This window comes from Falco cherrug, chromosome 1 (assembly GCF_023634085.1).
Source record: "Falco cherrug isolate bFalChe1 chromosome 1, bFalChe1.pri, whole genome shotgun sequence".
NCBI classification, from domain to species: Eukaryota; Metazoa; Chordata; class Aves; order Falconiformes; family Falconidae; genus Falco; species Falco cherrug.
The window spans coordinates 127,663,487-127,681,200 of record NC_073697.1 but is presented as its reverse complement, the minus strand read 5'-3'; the positions used below and the strand labels follow the sequence as shown (position 1 = coordinate 127,681,200).

The following is a 17,714-nucleotide window of genomic DNA, read 5'->3' as shown; positions in this document are numbered from 1 at the left end:
TTTTAGAAAATCTGTTCAAAAACATAAATGAGAAGAATAGACTGACTCTGTCCTCTTCAACAAAGCAGTATCATATTAACCTAATTCTTCTTAATAAATTGATTTTTGCACTGGCCTTTAAATATAATATTAATTATATTTAAGACTGAGTGTTTGACTAACAGCCCAATGTGTCTATTTCACACTCCACTAATGTGAATCCATTTTGGAGGCAGTGGTTCTTACTGGTATATACAAAGTTTAAATTGTCTGAGGACCCAGAGACAGCACAGGTAATTCTTCTGCACCGCCTTTGTGTATTAAAAAGCTACAGCTGTTTGTTCTACAGGGGATTCTAAGAGTTGTTCCCTCTTATTCTTGGGTACTACATGTAAAATACAAATATTTCTTTGCCTCTTGAATGCTCATCTTTCTCATTTTATTATTTGAAGGCTGGGGATCTTTAGCTGGTGTTGTTTAGCTTTTTTTTTTGTTTAGCTTTTGCTTGTTGGTTTTGGGGGTTTTTTGAGAAATGATGTTTGCTCTTATTAATGGTGCATATTATGCCTGTTTTCTGTAGCAAGCAGTTGTGTCATAACGATGTCATAATGTGTTGTCAGTACTTGAAGGAAAACACTGCCTGATTATTCCACTTTTCTTTGTCTTTCTCAGTTCTGTGCCAATGACCCTGAAGTGTTTGTCCAAGCAGCACTGTTGGCTCAGGATTATTGTGATGCCATAGACCTAAATTTGGGTTGCCCCCAAATGATTGCAAAGAGAGGTGCGTGCAAATAGGAACCCTGACTAAACAGAGAAATAGCATGTTTCAAGTGTGAATGCTGACAGTAAAACATCAGGAGGACCAAATTAAGCCTTGGAGGGGGGAGCGGGGGCTGCAGTGCTGGTGAAGTCAGACTTAGTTACGCGAACAAGTAATGCTTTGTAGTACCTAAAGCAAAAATTAGATACACTAATAACTAATTCCAAATTCTCTTGAGTGGCAGTTCTTGTGTCTAGAATGTCCTTCAGAAGAAGTATTTTTAGCTGTCAGTGGCAATGTACCAGCCTTTGGGAGTAGCAGTGAAAGTAGGGTGTGGGGATTCATTGTTTATCCTGTAAATCTGGGGTGGCATGGGCAACAGAATGATCCAACTCTCCCAGTTTGGGCAGGACAGAGCAACTCTGTTTCTGTCAGTGAGGCATGACTGTCTGGATCTTTGTATGTGAACGTTTATGAAAGCTGTATAATTCAGAATCTTCTGTACAAGTCTGTTGTATGCTTTTTTATTATAGGTCACTATGGAGCATTTCTGCAAGAGGAGTGGGATCTTCTTCAGAGAATGAGTAAGTCTTTAGAAAGGCCTCACTTCAGAGAGGTTTCACTTTGAGAGGGAATGGGATGAACTCATCGTTGAGAGGAGGTTTAGGGATTTTGGGGGAAAGGAGGTGCAGCATGTTTCTTTGAGGAGGGTTGTGTTTGGGTTGGTTTTTTTTCTTACTGTATTCCAGTGGCACCCTCAAGATACTTGGTGGTATCCCACTACAGACTCATGCTAGATCTGCTCAAAGGCTGCAGTACCTGCAACAGACTGCAGGTGAAAGGGGGTCAATTAAGTCCTAATCTAATGATGGTTTAGTGGCTCTCCAGCTCTAGAAACACTAGAACTTGCAGTGCCTTACTTCTTCACTTTGAAGTTCTCGGGTGCCGGGAGTTATGTTCCTGCTTGAAGCCACAGTTGCCCTTTTCTGAACAACTCAGCATACTCTTCCTGTCCACACCACAGCAAGTTACACCTCCCTTCTCCAAATTTGTGTAGGATGTTTTCAGACTATTGGTAGCAGTTGTGAATAGTATCGTGTTTTTTTTTAAGATATACATTTAGAACTGATTTAAAAAGCAAGGGCTTGGTTGTGGTGTGGAGCTGAGAATGTGCATTCACCCCACTTCAAAGGAAGTGTCTGAACCATGAAGTTAGAGAGTCTGTTTGCGTTCCCTGTGGTCCAGGGAATCTTGAATTATGTTTGGCACAAAGACACTGCTGAGAACCTGGAAAGGTAGACAGTGCTTCCCTGCCCAGCACATAATGTGGTTGTTAGGGTGCTCTTAGGAGTGAAAGATGCAAATCGGGACAGCCTCAAGGTGAGAAGGGAACCCAGATCATCTAGTTGGGCGAGAACCCAGGCTGTCTAGTAAGAGAGTTGTCTTACTAGGCTGTTGTCTAAAAAGAGAGCAAAGCTTCCTCTTCCTCCTTCTCCCCCAGCCTCATTTAAAATGATGGAGTACTGTTTTCTGCTTGCACCTGTATACACCTTGTTTGCTCCTTTGAAAGTGTGATAGGAGCTACCTATCATTATTGCTTCTAGGATTTGGATTAGAAGACAGCAGGAACTTCCTACATTATACATCCAGGCTCTGGAAGAGAAAAGAATTTCAGGCATGCTATTGCTCAGTGTTTTCCTGTTGGCTGTCTTTGTTAGCTCTCTTTTTAGTAGTTTTCCAATTCTATGCACTGTGTAAAGACTGGGAGTTTAACATGTTCTAGATTTCACCCTGACTCTGTAACCTACATTTACTACTTAACTGGGTCCACAGCCTACCTCAGTTGATAAGCCTCTGCTTGCCATGACAAGACTGTACTTGTCATGGTTATTTGGGTGATAATTTGGAAAGAAGCAAAGCATCTTTTGTAGGAAAGGTGGACAAGTGAGTGTTAATGTTGTTGGCAGAGTAGGAGAGTACAATAGCCTGTGTCGAAAGTAAACCTGTTTCAATGATTAAGATTTGAGGGGGGTTGGTCCTTGAAAGTGAAGGTTTGATGCACTGCAAATATTAGGGCTATTAAATGCTGACTATTTTATGCCTTATTAGAATGTGGATTTTGTGTTTCATCTTTTACTGTTACTTGATTAACCTATGCAATAAGGATTGCAGAGGACATTGCTGATTGTTTAAGCTGTGAGAACTGCATAGCATTAACTTTTCAGGCTTTTTCCAAACCCAGTATCAGATCTTGAGGAGAGCAGGCACTTTTCATAGCATTGTGCAGCCCACTTACCTGTCTTTTCAATCTTTCCCAGTTTTACTGGCTAACGAGAAGCTCTCTGTTCCCATCACATGCAAAATCCGCGTTTTCCCAGAAATTGACAAGACAGTGAAGTATGCACAGATGCTGGAGAAAGCTGGCTGCCAGGTAAGGAGGCAGCTGCTCCCTGTACTGTTGCATTGGACACATGTCTCTGTAAAGCATCTGATGACCAGATCCTGGTATACTGTGGAGGTGAATAGGCTACATTGTTTTACAGACACAGAAAAAGGGATGCAGAGAGATTGTGTGTATCTGCAATCATAGGCAGCAGTTTAATAGTATGATATGGAAGATAACGTGATTTCAGAGTCTTTCTTGTAATCAGTGCATGGTGCAGCATCCTTCACTGTGGTTGAGCATCTCAGTCTAACATAGTGCTGCAAGAGGCAGTGTGAATGTGTGAAACCCACAGGGCTATAGAAAAAAACAGTATCAAAGATGACCACCACTAGTGAAGAAATAGGCAGCCTTCTAGGATTTAACTCCAGCTAAACTGGAAGAGACAGTCTGTAGTTAGGGCTAGTGCAGACAGTATTCAGGCCTTCTGCTGAGGACCAAGCCAGATCAATGTATCACAAATTCCAAAGTGAGTCACAAATGTGAGCCAATGCAATAAGAGATCTGTATGTTCTCCCAAAACACAATCTTGTCATGCTGTGGAATAGCAAGCTGAAAGAAGCCCAAAACCATGCCATGGTAGGTGAGCTGCTGGTATCTTCCTGTGATACCAAAGTCCCTGCACTGTTGAAATAACAGTGGGAATTCAGTGACATCCATGAAGTGTATGGGGTCAAAGGAAATTTTTGTCAGTGGATTTGTTCCAGTGGTTCATACACATGGAAAGTAAATGTAACTTTCTGTTCTAGCTGTTGACTGTGCACGGCCGTACTAAAGAACAGAAAGGACCACTTGCTGGTGTGGCATCTTGGGAGCACATTCAAGCTGTCAGGTTAGTGAGCAGTACCAATCTTTGTGGATTTCTGCTAACATGCTGTGAAGGTAGATTTTAAGTGGAGTGTGCAGCGGCATTGAAGAGCAAACAGACCTGTATGAGAGGAGTAGAATTTCTGGGTTGACTCTTAACTCTCATTTTTATGCATCTGTTTTGTTCACTGGTATAGAAAAGCTGTAAGCATTCCTGTCTTTGCAAATGGAAACATCCAGTGTCTCAGTGATGTGGAAGAATGTATCCGTAAGACAGGAGTGCACGGTGTCATGAGTGCAGGTAAAGAAAATGAACTTTTACTTAAAATATATGAAAATACCAACAGTTTCTTACTCTCCTAGCAGCCCCATATACATTTATTAAAAGCTTATGTCAGACTGACTTGAAACAACAGCTTTGATTGAAAGCTGAGTAGCCATTCTCTGTCCTCATATACTGGCCATCTCTTACCAGGACCAGGCATTACTTAAGATTTGTAAGAATTGTTATGTTGGACTTGTAGTATCATTGAGTGGACAGCTCAAATCTAATTATTTGACAAAGGCGTATGGGACTCCTGTTGTCCTGGAATATTTTCATGACATCTATTAATCAATGGAATGTTTTTCGAATAGATCTTGCAGCAGTAAGTGTGTCCGCTAATTAGTATTCCTGCACATGGTTCATGTGGAATGGGACAAGAAAGAATTGGCATAACTTCCTACAGGAAGAGCTAGGATAGACATCAGAAGAAGCTTCCAATCACTCGCACAGTTAAAGCAATGAAACATTTTTTTTGGGGGGGGGAGGGGATTGTAGAGTCTTATTTTTAGAGAATACTTGTTAACAAAAGCCTTGTGAAGCTAGTAGAGAAAAGCATAGTGAGAAGCAGTGTCTGTAAACTTAAACCAGAAACTGTGATTACAGACATAAGGTAAGACACCCATTGCCCAAGTATTTAACTATTAGGCAACAAAAGCAGCGATTTATCTATTTATTAATTTTTTTACTGTCTTGTGTCAAGATTGGATGCCTTTCTGACAAATGTGCTTTAGTTAGATATGAGCTGTTTGGCTCAATTAAGAATTGTATAGTGAAATATAGTATCCTGAGATCAGGCTAGAGTTCAGTGGACCCCGTGTTCCTCTTTGTGAGTACATGGGTTATGTGTCTGTGTCAGGCTGGTAGAATCATAACAGAGCTGATAAGTTCCAGAGCCTAGATTTTGTTTTCTGTTTCAATCCTGAAATGAAAGTTTGAGTATTTCTTTTCATTCCCTAGAAGGTAATCTTCATAACCCAGCTTTGTTTGAGGGCCGAAACCCATTGGTGTGGGAGATGGCTGAGGAGTATCTGGAGATAGTGCAGAAGTACCCTTGTCCATTGTCTTATGTTAGGGCTCATCTCTTCAAGCTCTGGCATCACACGTGAGTATCTCCAGAGAACTCTTAATGTTTTCAGGGCTCATCCTGCTAAGCAAGTGTCTGACTTTTCTGGACAAGGATTTGTTTGGCCAGAATTAGTATGCCACAAGTTTTCTTTTCTGGACCTGGCTGGAGAGAATGCGGGCTGAGGCCTTTACCCTTCACTGTTTATCTGGGAAACAGGGCATGGGGAATTAATAAGTTACCACAGGATAAGCTAGGGTGGGAGCTCACAGCACGTCAGCTACTATGTAGTAATTGTCCATATGCACACATGCACTTCATGGCAAACATGAGTTAACGAACTCCTTGTTCATTGTGAGGCAAGCTGTCTTGCATTTATTGTGGAGTAAGAGCATGGCCATGGGCAGTTACTGAGGAGCAGCTGATGCGCTGTACATTCGTGTTAGCTTATCTCAAAGTACCTTGGTTGTGTGCCAGGTATTTCTTTGGAAAAGAGGAGCAGGTATGTGTGCTTTTCTGTGGACTTACAAGAAAGAAGATAAGCTTCTACCAAAGGCAAGTGCAGCAAGAAACATCTATAAAAAGCTTTTATAAAGACATTTTTAGTTGATCTCCTCAGTCTAGCAATAATGAATAAATCTGATTTGATGTTTGGGATTTGCCTCAGGCTTCAAGTTTACCAGCAGCTGCGTGAAGAATTAGCAAAAGTCAAGACTCTAGAGGGCATTGTAGATGTCAACAGGGAGCTGAAACTGCGATGCCAGGTACCAAGATGGGCTCTAATCTCCCAGAACAATACTGTCCATGCTTGATGGGAACTTGCCATGTATGTCATGCAGTTGATGTCTATTAATCACTTCATGGGAACTTTGTGGCTTACCAACCTTGGTATTGGTAGTTTACTACAGTAGCAGCCTCCTAAGCCTGAATGGCTTTACGTGGGAGAAAGCTGATTTAGAAGTTAGAAATCTGCTTCAGTTCATCTGTCTTAGAGGTTTTTTGCCTATAGTTAACTGTCAGTAACTGTTAGTTTAAATTCCAGTTTGTGGTGTCCTGGAGTTTGAGGTATTATTTGGAGTATTTCCTGAGAACTCCAAGAAAACTGACTGTAACTCTGTGCTGCAGGAAGAAATGGCTAATCAGAAGGAAGGAGAAAAGCCAAAAGAAGGGTTGCCTTTTTTCCACTGGATCTGTCAGCCATACATCAGGCCAGGGTGAGTTACTTTAACATGGACAGATACCTGTGGGCCTTTCCCACCTATAGTATCAGTACAGAGCCATCCAGCCCTGTTTAGGAGTTTACATTCATTTGAAAATAAGTGAAGACTTCTTTCCTGGTTATTGCTTTGTCATGGAGATGTTGCTTATTATATTCATCTCCTTTAGATCCTCCTCAGATTTTTCTCTCTCTGGAAAGTAAAACCCAAGAATTCCATTGCAGATCAGAAAGAGAACCTGATGTGCAAGAAATATGCTTCCTGACAGTACTTTATTGTTATATGTAGCACAAATGTTGCTGGTAACTGCCCAGGGTAGCAAAGATGGGAAATAAATTGTATTCTGTAAAGGATGCATGTGTTGTATGGACAGCCTTTTCAGATAGGTTATTCCCTTTCTGTTGTGAAAATTGGGCTGAAGAAGAGAACGAGGGTGTCAAGATTGGTATTTAAGTAAAACCTGGGAATAATGGGTTAACAGGTGCCTAACTAATTTAACTGACCAACTTTCATTGACTTTCCAACCAATATATCTGACAGCGTGTCTGTTATTAGCAGCCAATGTCAACCAAAATGTTAGGTTTTTCTGTTCCACTTCTCTAAGGGCAATGACACTTCCTTGTAATTTAGCCATGATGTAAAAGTTTACAGTTTACCTGGATTTCTGTAAACCAGAATAGTGGCCAGGGAGCACCTGCTTCCTCCCTTCAGCCAACCTACAATGATATTCATTGTTTCAGGCCAAAGGAGAGATGTAAGGAGAATGGAGCCAGTGGGACTGAAAAAGGCGTGCGAGGGAAACGTGCTCTGGAAGAGGAGGAAGATGGAAATTCTGAGCTTCTGTCAAAGAATAAACAAAAAAAGAAGTTAAGAAATCCAAATAAAAGCTTTGATCCATCTTTAAAACGTAAGTTACATTTATTGGCATAAATGCATGGAAAGTTGCTGATACCACATTTGACATAAATTGCCACTATTTGTTTTCCTCATTCGTGTAGTTGTAGAAACCTCTTTAAAAAGAGGGGGGATTATTGGGAAATTTCAGTAGTAGGCAATGTGATTCAAATTATCTTAATTAGTAAAGAAAGGATCAAAGTAGTAGGTCACTGATCCACTATAAGCATCTTTTTAAGATCAAAATGCTTTACAGACTAAATTGTAGATGTCACTAGTATTTGAAATTGAAATTTCCTAAGCATTTCAAGCAGATGTCCTCCTCTTTTACACTTGGCTTGAGGATTAAAATTTTCTGTTTGGATTTAGCTTAGAGGCACTTCATAACATCACAGTATCTTTACCTTTGCACTGTTCTTTGAGGTACTGTATTTTTGTTTCAAAAAGAGTCTCTCTCTGGCTAGAAAAGACCCAAGCTTTGTCTGAGCCTGGGTTTTTGTGGGGTTTTTTTGTTGCTTTGGAGGTTTTTTTTTTATTTTTCCACATAAAAATAGCATTGCTGAAATCAGGTCTCTGTTTCTTTCTCTTTTCCAGCCAAATATGCAAAATGTGATCAGTGTGGGAACCCTAAGGTAAGTCAGTGCCAGTGTCCATTAAAGTATTTCCATTAAATGGAAATTAAATGACCATGTAGTGGTCAATGGCTCAATGGAGATGATCAGTCAATGATGGAGATCAGTGACGAGTGGTGTCTGTTGGGTCTGTAGTGGGACCAGTATGGTTTACTACCTTCATCAATGACCTAGCGGGATCAAGTGCACCCTCAGCAAGCTCACAGAGGACACAAAGCTGAGTGGTGCAGTTGACATGCCTGAGGGACAGGAAGCCATTCAGAGGGATCTGGACAAGCTCGAGAAGTGGGCCACTGTGAACCTTATGAGGTTCAACAAAACCAAGCGCAAGGTCCTGCATGTGGGTCAGGGCAGCCCCAGTATCAGTACAGATTGGGGTACAAAGGGCTTGAGAGCAGCCCTGCGGAGAAGGGCTTGGGGGTCCTGGTGGGTGAAAAGCAAGACATGAGCTGGCAATGAGGGCTCGCAGCCCAGAAAACCCACTGCAACCTGGGCTGCATCGAAAGCAGCGTGGCCAGCAGTTCAACGGAGGGAATTCTGCCCCTCTGCTCTGCTCTGGTGAGACCCCCCTGTCAGAGCAGTGTGTCTGGCTCTGGAGTCTTCAGCACAGGCAAGACACGGACCTGTTGGAGTGGGTCCAGAGGAAGCCACAACAGTGATCAGAGGGCTGGAGCCCCTATTCTATGAGGACAAGCTGAGAGAGTTGGCATTGTTCAGCCTGGGGAAGCGATGGCTCCGGGGAGACCGTATTGCAGCCTTTCAGTACTTGAAGGGGCCTTATATGAAAGACAAATGTTTTGAGCAGGGCCTGTTGGCCATACTTGGGCAAAAGCCTCTTAACTATTAACTGTAACCAATCTTTGAGGTGAAGGTGCTGCATAAGAATCACTAACATGAGGTTCTTTGAGATCATTTGCCTGCCTTTCCAAAAAAAATGTGCCGTCTTACTGCTGCTGAGGGTATTTATTGCCAAGACAGTTGAGTAAGCTAGATGAACTTCCTGAGATCTCTTGGAAACAAATCTCCAAACTTCCAGTGATTTCACATGTATATTCTACTGTGAAATTAAAAGCAAAATCCCTCTTTACTGGGGTTAGTGGGGGTGGTGGTTTTCTGCAAGAATTCAGAATCTGAGTAACTGGCGTGGTGATTGGTGTACTAATAGAAATACTTTAAACAGCATCGCAGTATAGTCTGTACTGAGCATTGAGCAGCAATCTGCAGCTCTCTTTTTTTGTTGGGTTTGGATCTCTGCCCTGAATCAGAACAAGCTTGAGTACCTAGTCGTTCTCAGCTCTAGTTCTGCTAGCAGATTAACACCAACTTTCATCATTAGCAATGTTAAACAAGGCAGCTCTTTTCCAGGTTGTGTATAGCATATATATTTGACAATTTATATATGAAACTTTAAATATTTGATATTTGAAGAGAGTTCATTGGGGTTTTTTTATTAGGGTTTTTTTGGTTTCTATTGGGGAACACAACTGTTTCCTTGACAGGGAGATATTACTGAGCTCAGTGAGCAGAGTGTGTTTATTGCTGCTAATATATACCTGTACACACAGACATACAAGCAGCGTGTAAGATGCAAGGAGTAATTTTTGTGTTGTAGCTGAAAGATCAGCATTACAGCTATGGGGTGGGGAGACAGGGACACAGCATGTGGTGTTGCTCTCTTTTGTAACATTTGCAGCACCTTAGAAATAGGCTGGGGCTCAGTTTGGAGCTGCAGTTACAGAAGAAAATATTTTTCTTGCTGTGTTCATTATTGGGAAAATGGAGCATTCACCTGGCTGGCTTTCAAAGCCCTCCTGTTTCATACCTAATCCAGGTGACACAGCTTGGTGTGTCAACCATGCTGGCTGAAGGTGGGCTTAGTCTCTCTCTTGTTTTGCTCTTGCATCATTGTGATGTTGCAGGCAGCCCTTGAAATCTTGTGCCTGGGCCTATATTTTATTTTTTTTATTTTCCAAGCTAAGCTATGTCGTAGAATGGGGAGAGAACAAAAAGAAGCAAAAAAAAAAAAAAAATTCAGCCAAGGACTCCCTAAACATGAAGGATTTTTTAATTGGGCTGGAGGGAGACACGCCTAACAAAACTTGCTTCTCCAGATCGCGAAGCATGTGTGAGCCAAAGCACCACAGACACCCAGTACAGTATAGCCAAGTTGTCAGCTCTCCCAAGGCTCAAATGCTGCTGTCCACTAAGGGTCTTATATTGTATTTTAATATATATTCAGGTATATTTTATGCTGCAAGTAGGGAAGTAATTGCTGTGGTAACATTTGTTTTAGGCATAGTTACAGATGATCGCAAGCATGTCAGGCACTGTTTCACATACTGCTTTTGCAGAGAACTACAGCACACTCACACTTGTTCCAGAGCACTTACGGCACTTGCCTGCTTGTGTTGTGTAACTTGGGCTGCCCCACAGATTACTGATGTGCAGAAGTGGAATGTGGAATTTGTTTGCTTGTTTGCAGTTTTTGTTCTCAATGTACAGTTGATAGCTGGGGCTCCCCCCGCCATGTGCCATCAACTCTGTCATCTTCATTAGACCAAGGTGTGACTGCCTAATCTACGAGTTCATGGGGCTTTTTTTCTGTAGGTCTGAATGTGCAGAGCTGTATTGTTGCTTATTATAGTAAACAATAATTCAATTTTCACCAATACAAGCTTCTTTACACCCCAATTTCAACCCAGGGCAGTAAATGTGTATTTAACATGTGCCGAGGATGCTGTAAGAAACAAGCATTCAAGGAGACAGCAGACTGTCCAGGTGAGTGCAGCTCTCCTCACAAGCCACTGAGCAAATGTCTCATCTCCCATGTATATTCAGTACCTTAATCTTTGGTTTAGGGGGGAGTGTGTGTTAAATTCAACTTACACAGCTATCTCAAACTTCATAGTACATTTTTAAAATCTGCTTTTCCTTCTATGTATGGTAGTTCTTCTGCTTCCAAACCCTTGGGATGCATAGTTTCCAGCCTATGAGGACCCCTTCTTTGTAACTAAGGAATAAGCTGTTCTGTTTACCAGTGCGGTCATCTCATTTCAGGTTCGTGTTTTGTTTTGTTCCCCCCCCCCCCCCCCATCCTTGCTTCTTCAGGTCATGGATTACTTTTTAAGACCAAATATGAAAAATCCCTTTCCTGGCAGAGTAGTCAAAGAGTAACTCAAAACCCAGAGATCAGTCGGAGAGGAGATGTAGATGTGGGGGACACTGCTGTACTGAAGGAGGCTGGTGACAGTGCAGTGTGAAGCTTTGGAAGTGAATAGTTAAAGAGCTCCTGCCAGGCCTCTGCTTCCCTGGGCCAAAGAACATGCCATCTCCAGCTCACCATCAGCTGTGTGAACTTGTTCCACAGGTTTATTTTAAGTTCTGGAAAAGTTTTATTTAAGTAAAAAGCTGCTTACTCAGGGAATTACCTGCATTTGAAATAAAAAGGATGCAATTAAATTTCTCATGCTGTGTTTTCAAGACTGACAGTGCTGCATTTTTGGGTGGGGGGCAACCTGTAGAAGCTGCCATCACAATCAGCCTCTTGTATGTTCATTAACCCTTTATGTCCTGTTTTTAATACTGGGGAAACAATTTCTTGTATTAGAACAGCCTTCTGGTACACTAAAAATAGGGATGTCAAAGACTTCTCTAATAGAAAACGTCATGTTTCTCCGAGTTTCAGTAGGCCATGTTTTCAACGCAGGAAGCAATCTACAGCACTTTGAAAAAGTGAATGTAAAACTATAAGCTTTTGCTATAACCACATGGTTAATACACAATTATTTGTTTTAACACAGTATGACAAAGCTTTACAGTCTTCCATGAGCCAAAGGTTGGGGGAAAATGGAAACTCTTATTTTAATAGAGGGTTGTCTGAATTTATATGCCAAGTTAGAACCAAGTTCACGAACCTCTCCCTTGACAAAGACTTGTACTTAATTATATCATCATTCTTTCTCCTTCCCACCTGATATATTCTGTGAGCCATGTCAAAACCACATGCAGGTTTACACATGCAAGACCCCTGCCTGGCTTTTACCCTCTTCCCTGTGGGCTTTGTGTGTCTCCTAAGCACTCAGTCAGTGTAGCTTGCCAGCATGCAGTATGCTGTACAGAATGCCAGCAGCAAAAAAGAAAAAAAAAATAATCAATCAATCAGCACTGGTATGCAGCTGTTCAATAGACTGAAGAAATGGAAGCCAAGCCACCCCAGGCTTAAGCTAGAACAAATAAAAGTTTAGCTTGCTTTGACAATTTACCTCCCTCTGGCATTTACTTCACTGCATGCTTAGTGACTGTGCTGCAGAGCATGCGGCTGTTCCCTGCAGAGGACCTGTGCTGCAGCCTGCCCTCGCCCCTTAGCACCATGAGGGCAGCAGGTCTCTTCACACTGCCTTGTCACATGGAGCCTGCTGAGGGGAGCAAGGTGATGATGCACTGTGGGGCCAGTACAACAGTCTGGCTGTGCCTAGTCTGGCAAAGCTAGCATGTTGTGAACAAGCCCTGTGTAGGACCAAAGCCTTTAACTCTAAAATTAGCAGGTCTTTTAAACTACTGTTCCTCCAAAGGGAATGGAGGCAGCAGGGGGAAGCTCAGGGGGTGGGGGGAAATGAGTAGGAGAAGGAAGAAACAGCAGTTATGTGCCTGGGTCCTGAGGAACCACTCCAGCCCATCTAAGCCGGCTTGCCTGCTACTGAGAGCCAGGTCTGAGGGCTGTGGGTCCCAGCTGTGCCACTGCCCAAGGACCTGCTTCCAGCCCACCAAACCACTGCTTCACACAGGAAGATGTGGCACATGCTTAGAAGCGCGGTCTGCTTGCTAGACTACACCAGCCTGTTTTAAGCCAGTAAGTTTGCCTCCATGGAGGCAGGTTTTATTCATAACTGGTCTTAATTATTTTTTTTTTAATTTATTCCAGGCTGGTGCATAGCCCAACGTTTTTCTAACAGCCTACTGTAGCACTGTACTGGCAGTAACAAGAAACTATGTTGTGGTCTAGCTGTCAGTTTTATAATGAAATAAAGCAAGCAAAATGCCAACACCATGTCTAGCAAGGTGACCATCTTATAGTATGTAATGTATTCTGAGTGGATACTCCGTGTTACCACTTTCTGGTCTATAGTTCTGACCCACTGATGGTTTGAGGGTTTGCTGGGCGAAGGGCTGCTTCATTTCACAAGCAAAACAGCTTATCCTATTTCAGCTGGTGCTATGTGTTCTTGCATTCAGCCTGTGCAACACAACACCTACAGACTGGCGCCGATTTGGTGTACCTTGCCCAAATGTAAAATAAAAATAGATCATTTGGCATCAATGCTGGACATGGTATAGCTGTTTTGAACACAACTGGGAGGACAGGAGCCAGAACACTTTTATATTCTTTCCTTGATGCCTCATCTGGCTGACATTTATTTTCCTAGAATCCCAATGGCAGATATTCCCTTTTGGAAGTTACGCTGGGTCTGAAAGGAAATGAGCAGGAAGCCCAGCACAGCAGGTGTGCATAAAGCGCTGGCAAGGTGTCTTCTCAGTGCATAAGGGCTCTTGCCATGGAAAAGAAAGATTACTGAACTGTAATAAATCATAACCCAAAAGTGCCCCCACAGTCAGGAAACCATGCATTTCTGAAAATAGGGAAGACCTTTCCCTGCCCCACCCCCAATCAAGAGAGGGGCTCAAGACTTTTTTTTTTTTTTAATGACAGAAACACAGCATTTTAAGGAATCGGGAGATAACAGCATGCCCTGATTATTTTATAAACAACTTTTAACATGTTTGTTTTGATGGCTCAATAACCAATCCCCATGTGTGTGTCTGTGTGTGTGCATGCATACAGATGTACACATGCACCCTTGAGCCCTGGCAAGATCATTTCCTAACCTGCATTACAAACTATGCTATAGTTTACAGTCATAAGCTCATACATGGACTGGAACAGTATGCTCACAAAACACCCGTAACTACTAGTAGCTGTAGACTTACTTAATCCATGGAGAAATGTTCTCAAAGCATTAATAACAGAGAGCCCATGAGCAAGATTAACAGATCACTAAGCGGAGCACCATATGTGAAGCAGAGGCTGTGGCCTGCCCTTACATCAATCACCCTTGTGCTCACTTTCTCCCATTCTGAGTTCACCATTTCCATGCTGTTTCTTCAGGCACCCTCCCTGTCACATGACCACCTGCATCTTAATTTGTCCATTTTTGGCCATTTGTCTACATGTAGCTAGCTTCTATCTCGCCATTCCCATTAATTCACACCAAGTCCTCTAGAAGGGCCACAAGAGGCAAGAACTTCATACTCATTTGGAGGCCAGACTCAAATGCTGCCTAACATCTAGCTATGGCTTTCTACAGATAATGACAATAAAAGTAGTTCAAACTCTCGTACTGAGTCTTCCCATTTCATTTGCTTGCTACTTTAACAAAATATTTTCCATGATGTTCTCGGAATAGCATCTTCCAACTTTAATCAGCTTGTTAACCAAGACTTTCATCAGCTTTCATAATTTCTAACCACCCTTGTATTCAGATCAAGTTTAGACGCTAAGCTGGGTAGGTGTTACTCTAGCTCACCTTGTGAATTGGAACTAGCACAGAAACCGAGGGGGAGGAAAAGGGTGTGGCATTTACCAAACAGTCCAGTGATTAGTGTGGGAGAACCAAGTTTACAAATGCTTCTCTGCCTTATTTAAAGATGGAAGCTTGAAACCACATCTCCTGCCTCCTGCGGAAACGGACCACTTCTTCCCTTGCACTGGCATACACTTTAAAACTGTCAAATAATTCAGAGTTCCCTGGTCTGTTTGAAAAGCTGCTCCTCTAATGAAAAGCTAGATGTTCATTACCATGGAATTTCAGACTGCTTACCTGACCCATTCCCGTTTACAGTTTCCCAGAAACATCAGAAAGCTCAGCCATTCTCCTGCTCACTGCGCCAGAGAAAATTTACAAAGTCAGAAAAGGCATCTGCATGAGAAACATCCACTGTTAGAACGCAGTAGTGGACTGGTGCTGTGTGAGAGATTTGGGTTATGTTCTTGACCACACAGTGGGATTTTAGAACACATCTCTCGAGTACAGAATCACTTACCACTGTGAAGAAAGAATCAGGCTGGCTTTAGGCTCCTAAGTTCAGGAATGGCCTTATATTTGGGAATGCTGATTGGACACATTTCTATACAGAATCAGTGTTTAAAGCATATTCGTCCCCACCCCCTCTCCCAAGGCACTGATTAATAGGCAATGCAGATAGATACATGCTTGTCTTGTTAGCTTCTGTCCCATGACGTGGCAGAAGACTGCAGCGCTCCTAATGCAGGACTGGAATACTGTTCAGTCAGGCACTGCAACACAAAACTCCCTTTATGCATCTAGCTACAAGTCACCATGCTAATGGAAAAAAAAGTTTCAACCTGAACTTTCAACAGACATTCTAGAATATTATAACCTTGGTAAAGATGACCACTATATCAGTTTCTTAATAAACAGTGCTTGTGAATGAGGAGGCACTATTGCAACATGAGCAAAGCCAAGCCATTTGCCATTCATGCTGGGCACACCTGCACCTACACTACCTAGGGATTACTTTCAGGCTAGGCAATATACTAATTATCCTGTTTATCTCTAATAAAAAAAATTGTAGCCTGCCAATTCAGCAATGTAATGTCCTATTTTGTTTGTTTCACAGGCCCTCAAGAAGATATACATTATTTAATTGTAATGGGAGTAGCGGGAGGAAAGGCAGTGCTCTGCACATAGAATGATGGTGAAAATGATCCTCAGTCTCGAGGTTTGAGGGAGGTTAGATTCTTGTATCTAAATCCATTTTCAGAGGCACACAAGAAGAATTAGTAGTAGTTCACCTAACAAAAAGAAAACCAATGGCCTTTATTTGGCAAAGAGCTTATAAGATGAGATAGCAGAGAATTTTTTTTTTTAAAAAAAACCAAAAAGTACATCCAAACAAAGATTGAAAACCCTGGATCTCAGCACATATTTACAGGGTACAAACTTTATGTACACATAGACTTCACAGTTAAACTACAGGCACATGGAGTATAATCATCAAAGCTATAGCTGCGCAAGTATTAAAGGACTGAAACAGCTGTATCTATGGGATCAAGGACAAGAAGATTACCTAGCCTGATCTACCACGTAAGACAGATTTTCAGATCTTGCCATTTGAATTCTTGTTTGAATGAGACCATCTCTTGCTAATGCAGCTACCCTTCAGTCTGTAGCTTTTAGTAAGTCTGCTGAAGGCTAAGCTTGAATTCTTTCTCTGTCATCAAGAAATTGTCTTAACTTGCATTATGACTTTGTACCAAACTTCTAACTACTGAATCTCATATATTTCTTAGAGGTTGACATAACCTATTAGCCAGTTTCTGTTCCCTATCTAGTTAATTTAGCCTGATCAAGTTATCCTATAAGGTAATCTTAAGCTAGGTTTTTCTATCAGAACCTATGAAATGTTGAACGGAATTCAGATCCATAGAACAGAGAAGCCAAATTACTATCAGTTGAAGTACAAAGCTCATTTGCAAAGCACAGAGTAATTCATCCCTTACACCCTGACAGCATCAGAGATAAGCTGAAGTCAGTTCCATACCAATTTGGTATTTTTCACCCTACTGCAAATTCAGCTGATGGACTATTGAAAAAAATGAAATGCTGACTTGTATTAGTCTCAGCTCTCACAAGGGGGTAGCACAGAAAATACTAAGAGCACTGCCCTGTGGAGCACACTGCTCCCCAATTGTCATCTGCTTCACAGAAAAAGTAATGAAGGAGATTGCATAAGAACCTTGAATAGCCAAATTAAGTTGGCTGAGACTTTACTCTTAAAAAAAATAATTTAAAAATGCTTGACCAGTCTATGCATAATGAGTCTTTGTCAGAAGCATCGTTGCCATTAACATTTCCTCATTTGTTTTTCTAAGAGTTTATATTACATCGCACATATCAGAAATAATACATTATTCAGCGGCAGATTTGGGAGTTGTCCAGAGGATGGAACAATGCTGAAGATTTCAACTAAGTTAGGAAGTAACGCTGAGACCATCATGGCAGAGTCCCAGATACCAACACACAGATCGTACATGCATGGCACAGGGCAAAGACAGAATTCTATTACTTTCTCCCTCATCCACTGAAGTCTCTCAGATGACAGTAGCCCATAGATGCTGCTGCACCCAGTGACAATCCAAGCCACAATGTGATCTCCCCTTCTTATAGGCCTCCCTCTACAAATCTTAGCAATACAGACCACTATGTTGGCCAAGTTTTGGCCAAATATTCACCAATTGTCCCCAACTACTCCAACACAAATCTCACAGTGGCAGTTTTTACATTACCGCTAAAGCTAGTTGTGCTAGTTAAAACTGCCTTCACCAAAAGAACCAGGTTCTTTCCAACTGTTTTTCCTTTATCCCTAGCCAGGTCAGGTGTATGATTTCCACTGCATGACGACACCATCAGTTAGGGCCTACCACCACCATCTCCTTCCTTGTCAACAAAATGGTGCAGCATAAGTTAAAGAAATCCACTTAAGTTCCTCTGAACATATCCTAGACATACCAACACA

At 41.9% G+C, this 17,714-nt stretch overlaps 1 protein-coding gene across 4 annotated transcripts in view; it reads left to right on the top strand.

The window, feature by feature from the left end:
• The window catches only part of DUS1L (dihydrouridine synthase 1 like), a 28,939-nt gene that overhangs the window by 2,147 nt on the left and 9,078 nt on the right, over positions 1-17,714 (top strand). The window contains exons 2-14 of one of the 4 annotated variants that reach the window (XR_008730031.1): positions 652-760; positions 1,273-1,323; positions 3,058-3,170; positions 3,932-4,014; positions 4,187-4,290; positions 5,272-5,416; positions 6,045-6,141; positions 6,503-6,591; positions 7,335-7,501; positions 8,083-8,120; positions 10,823-10,898; positions 11,068-11,177; positions 13,042-13,165. Coding sequence is in view for 1 of the 4 variants with exons in the window: in XM_055697733.1 (XP_055553708.1) it covers positions 652-760; positions 1,273-1,323; positions 3,058-3,170; positions 3,932-4,014; positions 4,187-4,290; positions 5,272-5,416; positions 6,045-6,141; positions 6,503-6,591; positions 7,335-7,501; positions 8,083-8,120; positions 10,823-10,898; positions 11,229-11,380 (1,224 nt within the window). In the remaining 3 variants the exon portion in view is untranslated. Of the gene's footprint in view, positions 1-651; positions 761-1,272; positions 1,324-3,057; positions 3,171-3,931; positions 4,015-4,186; positions 4,291-5,271; positions 5,417-6,044; positions 6,142-6,502; positions 6,592-7,334; positions 7,502-8,082; positions 8,121-10,822; positions 10,899-11,067; positions 11,178-11,228; positions 11,601-13,041; positions 13,166-17,714 lie in introns of those variants that run through there. The other 3 variants (XR_008730030.1, XR_008730032.1, XM_055697733.1) reach the window with 3 other exon arrangements.